The sequence below is a fragment of the Rattus norvegicus genome, chromosome 2 (assembly GCF_036323735.1).
Source record: "Rattus norvegicus strain BN/NHsdMcwi chromosome 2, GRCr8, whole genome shotgun sequence".
NCBI classification, from domain to species: Eukaryota; Metazoa; Chordata; class Mammalia; order Rodentia; family Muridae; genus Rattus; species Rattus norvegicus.
Window position 1 is genome coordinate 114,096,546 of NC_086020.1, and position 8,263 is coordinate 114,104,808.

Genomic DNA, 8,263 nt, shown 5'->3' on the forward strand with positions numbered 1-8,263 from the left:
CCTCAGTGTCCAGACCATGGCCCCATTTTACCCCAGGTTGTCCACTAATCACTCTGACTCACAGGGACAGGGGTTGGTTTTGTTTGTGTTTATGGTTTCTTTTGTGTGTATTCCGTGTGTATGTGTGTTAAGTATGCTCAATGTGTGTGTGATATATGCACAGGTGTGTTCCTGTGCTCACACCTCTTAAAGAACATTTAGGGGCCAGCAGAGTACATCCCGTGCCCTGCTCCATCTCCCTCTACCTTATTCACAGAAGAGAGGGTCTCTGGCTGAACTGTAAGCAGAAACTCAAGCAATCCTCCCATTCCTGTCCCCATCTCCACTTTCACCACACAGGCACATGCATGGCCACACCAGCGCTCTCTCTCTCTCTCTCTCTCTCTCTCTCTCTCTCTCTCTCTCTCTCTCTCTCTGTGTGTGTGTGTGTGTGTGTGTGTGTGCGCGCGCGCGCGCGCGCGCACGTGCATGCACTGAGATGTAAACTTAGGTCTTCACACTTAGAAGCAGGTACTCTTGTTCAGCACGTAAGCCCTGCTTCTCACAGTTTACAGAATAGAAGGCCGACAGGGTAAACCATAGGTCCAAGGTTATGTCTGTTAGAATGGTGGAGACTGGATTTAAACCCAGGTCCCACACTCTTATAATAGGTCCCTAAACCTTGCCTTTACAAACTCTGGATTTCAAGGGCATTTCGAATTTAAAAAGGAAGCTAATATGCTTTTCAAAAATATCGAAAGGGATAAAAAATATAAATAAAAATGTCCAATAAAAAATATCGAAAAGGAACATTAGCCAGGTGAAGGCTGTTTTACCAGTGAAATGAGTTTCCTTTGGTTAGAATGAAGTCAACGCAGAGACAGTACACCAGTCTGTGTTCATCAGGAATCCTGATTCATTCAGTTAACACACATTAAGGGCCAGTTTTTGCCCAAGACTATACACTAGAAGCACCCAGTGCAGATAATCACATGACAGATGTTGTATGGGTCATAACAGTTGCTTGTACCACTAGGCGGCCTGGAAGTCCACACGGAAGAAAGAAACAGCTTAGGGGTCAGAAATAGAAATTCCATTGGTGAGTATGAAACACGAAGATAAAGCACATATGTCTATGGCTAAGGGCAGAGCAAGTGCCAGGGCCTGACATGGAGGCCGGGGACAAATGTTCTGAGATGGTTCCGATTTTATGGTGGTTTGGGCAGAAGGTTTACATGCAGGAAAGGCAAACCTGTAACCACAATAAGTACCTACTCTAGTAAGAACAGTGCTGTCCTTTCCACAGAGAAAGTGGTCCAAAGTAGTCAACCTGCCACCAGGTCCTGGAGGGTCACCCCAGGGATTAGTGCCGTACCTGAGGCTCAGTGTTGGTCTCTGCTGGTGGCAGATCTGGCACACAACAGCAGGTGCTGTCAGGTCAGCGTTGGTGACTGGAAGTCCTTATTGTTGAGCCCATGCATAACCCCCATCTTGGCCACCATGGCCCCTTTGTTCACAGGTCCATTGAGCAATGACAGGGATGGCTGGGGAAAGAGGCTGACCATCCGCAGAGCGGGTCATCCTACCCATTTGATTATTGAACTCCTCCTCAGCTGAAGTTTTGATGAGCATTTACGTGGGACAGGAGGGTCTTTACATCCTTCAGCCATTTGCAGAGCTCTCGCCACAACTTCTTCCCCACATGTTGTCTTTCTCACTTTCCAATCGTGCTCTTTCTGAATCTCTGACCAGCCAGTCCATCCGCTACAGTCAATCAGTGAACGATTGCACATCCAGATCCAAAGGCAGCACAATGGGTGTCACTGAGCCTGACTCAAGCTTTCGAAACCTCGAAAGCCTCCCCCAGTGACACATTTCCTCCAATAAGGCATCTCCTAATATTTTCAAACGTTGCCATTTCCCAGTGACTAAGCATTCAAATCTATGAGCCTTGGGGCCATTGTTGTTCTAATGCCCACAGGACTCCCTGATCTGTAAGTACAAACCAGGGCAGAAGATGCAGATCCCTGGTATGTAGCTCTGTGAGAATAATGACAGGGAGAGGAGGTAAGGATGGGAGATGAGGGCTAAGGTGACTGAAAGGCCAGATCCTGTCTAAAGAGGCAGCTATCTCTCACTGTCAGTCAAAGCCTGACCCTCTAGGACGAGCAAAGACACTGCCTCAGAACCCTCCACGGAAGCTGTAAATTTGGGCTGCGATTCCTCAATGTTACTCTGGCTTTGTTGTTGACTTGCTTTCCTTTACCGAGACAGGGTCTTACCACTCTCGCCTCGAATTCCCGCCCTCCTCCCTCAGCCTCCCCAGTGCTAGGATTGTAGATATGCCCCGCCATACTCAGATCTGCCAGTTTTGTGAAGGCTGTGCCTCTTGGTGGGTGGCCTATGTTTGTACCTGTGTATACAGAAGCCAGAGGTCAACATTGGGTGCCTTTCCTCAGGAGTTGTTGATTTGAGACACGGTCTTTCACTGGGACCAGATATTCAGGAGTTTAGCTAGGGTGACTGGCCAATGGGCCCCAGCAATCTGCTTGATCCTACCTCCCAGAGCTTGGATTTTTAGCGAGGACCACCGTAAGGGGCCTTTTATGTGGACTCTGGGGCTGGAAAGGGCGTTAATTCAAGTCTTTTCAAAATGTGGTAGATCTGAGAATGTACCTCACCCCAGCTCTAGTCAAGTGTGACCTCCCCAGTGACTCCCCGGACCCCAAAACAACTGCTTATTCATCGTGCTTTTCCCCTCCCAACAGGTATGCTCATTTACTTTGGGTATGGTATCTGGAACAGCACCTTGGAAATCAGCGCCCGAGAGCAGGCCCTGCACCAAAGCACATACCAGCGCTACGACGTGGATGACCCCTTTTCCGTGGAGGAGGGGTTCTCCTATGCCACCGAGGGCGAGAGCCAGGAGGACTGGGGTGGGCCGGCTGAGGACAAAGGCTTCTATTACCAACAGATGTCAGATGCGAAGGCAAACAGCCGGACCAGTAGCAAAGCGAAAAGCAAAAGCAAACACAAACAGAACTCGGAGGCCCTGATCGAGAATGACGAGTTAGATTGCTCTCCTGAGTAAGGCGCAGGAGCCTAGAGAGGGTAAATCAGCCTGTGTTCTAGAAGGTGGAAACTTCTTCCGACTCTCATTTCACAAACCCAGCCTTCCCCAAGGTCCATCCCCAGGCATAATCTGTCATTTGCTGTTTCTGCTGTTCAGGGGAATACCGTTGAAGGGTTTTACCCAGGGCCCTTAGCCAGCCCTCTCGTTAAAAAAAAAAAAAAGTCAAAATCAAAAGACTCCACGAAATCCTATGTTAGTGAGACGTCCAGCCGATGGCAGCAAATGTTCGCTTTGCAGGATGGGTCTTTGTGCTTCTTACTAAGATGAGGAAGCTTCCTCCACCCAAGCTGAGAACACAGCCCCCCCACCCCGGAAGGAGTCATAAAGGTGGCTGAGGTGCAAAGCAGTTGTCAGCCCTGCCAGAGCAGCCCTGGGAGCTCCTCTCCCAGGTCAGTAGGTCAGGCAGTTCCAGGACTTTCTCTGTCAGCAACACTGTGTCCTTACATCTCACCTCCCCCTAAACTAACCAGGGAAGGGACCCAGCCTTCTCCTTACTCACCAAAGTTCTTACGGTTTCCAGACTATAATTTCAGGATCCAGAAAGGATAGAGGACACTGAGAACACATTCCCTCATAAAACACCCGTGTAGACACAATAGTATAGTGAGATACACCATCGGAGTTCCAGGGGAAAAAAAAAAGGAAAAAAGTTTAGATAGCAATCTTTTGCAGAGGTCGGAAAGGCATTGGCAGACAGGAACTGTCTGTCATGCGTTCCCTTATACTAGACTTTAAGCTCCTGTTGCTATGGTGACAGGGCAGCGGTGGAGTGTGATGCCGTACCTCTGATATGCCTGGAATAAGTAGGCTATTTGTTTTACAATCTGATAAAAGTCTTTGGGGGAAGAGGAAACTCAGCCACTGAGATCACATTGCAAATCCTACTTCATATTTCTAAAATTATAAAATCTGCAGAGAGAATTTTTTTAAGCTAGGCAACCACTTGGCTTGCTGCAGCTGCATTGAAAACAGAGGTGCAGAGGCCAGGGACTTAGGTCATTAAGCTCAGAGAGATCACTTTCTCCTATGGACCTCATGCCTCTGAAGAGCCCGCTTTTAGAGTGTTTTTCCTGTTCCTTCCCAAAGTATTTTCACAGAGCCCCAGAGAAATGCCACCTGGTGACATTTAAGTGTACGCCACGGACAGGATGCATAGAAGAATTCCCCCAAAACAGGATAGGTGAATTGCAACAGGAACAATGTGTAAGTTACATCCCCTGACAGCCATGAATCCTATGGCTTCAACGGCCCATGCATACATGTATATGAAGATAATTTTCCTCATAATAAGATTTTTGTGAGAATTTTCTCAAAAAGTAGGGCAAAAAGCAAATCCCCTACCCTCTTTTTCTCAGTTTATCATCTCCCAAAAATTCTCCTAAGGATCAACGAACATTCTCCTCTTTTCTTTCTTAAAGTCTGAAGCTTGTGCTTTCTTAGCATGCACTAGAGTTCCAGAGAGAAAGTGCCCTTCCTGTTCAGCTAACTCACTGAAATTCACCAATGGCTAAGTGACAGGCATGAGGAGACCTGTAACCTCCGCCCTTGGAGCTTACAGTACAGGGAGTTCCAGCTTTGGAGTCCCATGACCAATGCAAGAGGCTTCAACATAACAGATAAAGATCAATTGAAACTATTTTTAAGACAGTGCTTTTCGATAAATTGCATATCGTGCCCCTAGCTAGTGTATGCCATTGCATTCAAATAACTACAGTTTTTAGATCACTTCATATTAATTACATAGAGCCCAGTATTTATTGGATCATTCTTACATAATGTCTGACAAAACTGTGTTTCCTCTTGCCTAAACTTAACCATCATGATTCAGTGTCTGGCCTGTGACAAATCACCTGGAGAATTCAGTGTCAAATAATGATGTCATGTTTGTTAAAACTAAGTTTTAAACTGGTTTACGAGCAAGAAATCTGCCTAGTTAAATAGTTTCTATTAAGCTGGAGCGGTGTCTAGATAGATGTGGTAAGGGTCTCTCCCTTAGGTATGTTTAGAAGATGTATGGATACAAAGTGACATCTTCACGTGAGTAGAAAGTTTCCTTTTACTGTCAGTGTTTAGGTATAAAAGTAGCAATGGTCTGGTGGCAGCTGTGGTGCAACTTCTGTAGCATAAGAAGAGCGAGCATGGGCTTTACTAGTTAATGCCATTGGTGTTGATTCTGTGCAGAGCCAGGGAATTATTGTCATTTCAGAAGCCGTGTGTCTCCGTTTGTAGCTTTGGATGTTTTTGAGCGCTGCTCTCTTCACTTTTCTAACATTGTTGGGGTCATCTTCTTAGCTCTTCTGGTTTTTAAAAACTGTGATTTGGAAAGTGTTCTCAGGTACATAGCAAGGGTCAGCGTGTTTCTCAGCTCCCATGGACGAGTCCCAGGTCTCACAGAGCGGTTTTCAAACACCATCAACCACAGGGACAACAATATTAGGGGTTTCCTAACACATCTGAACACTGTATTTGTGAGAGTGCATTAGAAGATGGATCACTTTATAATATCTTAGGAAAGCTCTTCTGGTGGGTTTCAGTGTGTGTGGAGCCAATAATTTAATATCTTTGTATTCTATATATTTATTAGCACTTTGCATTATTTCAGAAAGATTGGAAGTAGCTATTAAACTGTATGTGCTCTAAAACAGAGGGGAGAAAACAACTAAAACAAAAAAAGAGAAGGTAGCACAAAGCCAGAGGTGTGTGTGGGTAGTGTGTACTCTCAAGGCGTGGCTAAGTCTTCCAATGAAGGGCATCTTAGAAAGTTACAGACTTCTCAGTAATGACAACCAGTACTGCCACATGATTTAAAATAAGACTTTCCCCTATTAGGGCAGCATGTTAAAATACCACAAACCACTGAAGTGCACAGAGAGGCTTCAAGCCTAAATTGCACTAGCTACATGTGCCTGCTGGGTAGTGGCTGTCAAGAAATACCGGCTGGGTGGTGGTGGCACACACCTTTAACCCCAGCACCCAGAGGCAGAGGCTAGCCTGACCCACAGAGGGAGTTCTGAGATCGGCAGAGATACACAGAGAAAGCCTGTCCTGGAAGAAATGATTGGTTGCTTGGGAAAACTGAGTGAATGAATGAAATAGAAGGAAATCAACTTTTCGGCAATTATTCATAGTGGGCCTACTGTGTGCTCTGGTGTACTCTGATGCCATAATATGTGAAAGATTCAGCTCCTAAGAAATGAGATCTACGGCTGGCCAGACAGCCCGGGGTGTGGGGGGGAGTCAAAGGTGTGCCTGATGCCTTTGATCCTTGGAACCTGCATGAATATGAAAGGAGAGAACTGACTCCACATCATTATTCTGTAATGTGGGTGTTCTGGAACACATGCACCCATGTACATACGTGTGTGGGCAAACACACACATACATACACATATACACAACACACACACACACACACACACACACACACACACACACACACACCATGGATGCATATGCATATTTGAAAACAAAATTCTTTGGAGAAATTGGATCTATTTCAAATAGTACCGAAGATGGCATGTGAGTTGAAGATGTTAGCATGTTGTTTGGGTTTAAATTTCCACACATTGGAAAGAGCAAGGAATACAGTATACACACGCGTGCAGCCTATGGAAGTAGCAGAGTCACCATGAGGTAGAACTGGAAGATGATGTCTAAGATCCAGACTATGGCCGAGCGCTGTCCTCAAAGAGGTTTGTCCTCTGCCTTCCTCCAAGACCAGTAAGGAGCTAGTCTGACTGGAGCTGTAATGATTCGCATGTGTCAGGACTGCCACAGCCAGCCCACAGGTTCTCCGAGGGTCGGGAGTGCTTGGGCAGTGAGTCAGGCAAGGTTGGACTTGAGGAAAACTGGGCAGTGGCATCATTACCCAGGCAAGGAGTGGACGGTCACGTACACTGAGTTCCTTTAACATGGTAACGAAAACATGGCAGACTCAAAGCAACATACTACTCTCCCTTCTTTGTGAGATTCCATGTTACCTTAGGAAACGTGTAATCTTCTGGCCTGCAGACACATAACACAATTTTTTTTAGCCACAACAGTTTTCTAAATTCCTTTCAAAGACCGAATCTAACAAACTCCTTTTATCGTGTGATCTGAACAGTAAGACCTCCGCTCCCGGCTTGACTCAAATTGAGCACTAGGCTGCTTTAAAATAGAGGGAGAAGCTGGAGGTTGGAATTAATCAAAGAATCTGGGCCTGTGCCTCTGTGCCTCTGTGCTGGTCATATGCTAAAATTCAGTCGCTGTTAGAAAATAAGACCAAGGGAAATATCTACACTGCTAAAAAGGCTTCAGAAACTCGATACCCTTTAAATCGTTCTTATTGGAAAGCACATCAGCAGAGACTCCCTCTTCTAAATATACAGAATCATAAATAGAATTTCTATCCATCCAAGTATCCACCTGAGAGACTAGGGGAAACCAGTGTCCCATTTGCCACTGGGTTTTTACCAGGGGCCTGGAGAATCCCTGAGACCCAGACACAGGTTTCCGGCCTTATGTCTGATGCTCTATGACATAAAGTCGAAAGTCAGGAAATGCGCCGAAGCCAGAATGGGATCAGTTCTGGGAATCCCAGGAGGCGTGGTCCATTCTTAGACTCTGGTGTCCATAAACAGAGTGGACCAGAGCTGGCTTCTGCTCCCTGTGGAGAGGGGTAGGGAAGAGAGCTAGGAGAAGGTGCTGGGGCAGCGTGGTGACATTTCTGTGCACTCTCATGCCCGTGTCAAAGAGACTTGTTAAGACAGGGGTTTCCAACACATCTTTATGAAGTCTGTCAGCCCTGCTCCCAGTTACTCCTTTAATGCTGATCGTTCCTTCATCCACAGAGAGGCCCTTTGGAGCCCCTAAGGCCGGCAGTCGATCAGCAGTGGCCTGACCTTGAAAACGTTCTCAGTTTCAGTTAACACTATTCAGGCTAGAAACAGCATCCCAACCTCATCTCCACCAGCAGGTCCAGAGGCTGCCTCCTCCTGGAGCTGTCTCAGTATCTGTTGGAACGCTGACAAGCAGACAGTAAGACACGCCCCCGCCAATCTTGTGTCCTGCTTTACTTCCTCCAAGGTGTTATAACACAGCACTGTCTCGTTTGCTTTTGTTTTCATTTTAGTTTTTATTCCTCAAAAGCAACCTCCTTTCTGAAACACT

General features: G+C 46.3%; 1 protein-coding gene across 1 annotated transcript in view; it reads left to right on the forward strand.

The window, feature by feature from the left end:
* The window catches only part of Slc7a14 (solute carrier family 7, member 14), a 106,030-nt gene extending 102,765 nt beyond the window's left edge, over nt 1–3,265 (forward strand). The window contains exon 8 of the mRNA NM_001134615.1: nt 2,748–3,265. Coding sequence (NP_001128087.1) covers nt 2,748–3,070 — 323 coding nt within the window. The 3' untranslated portion in view covers nt 3,071–3,265. The remainder of the gene's footprint in view (nt 1–2,747) is intronic.
* Nucleotides 3,266–8,263: the final 4,998 nt, after the last annotated feature.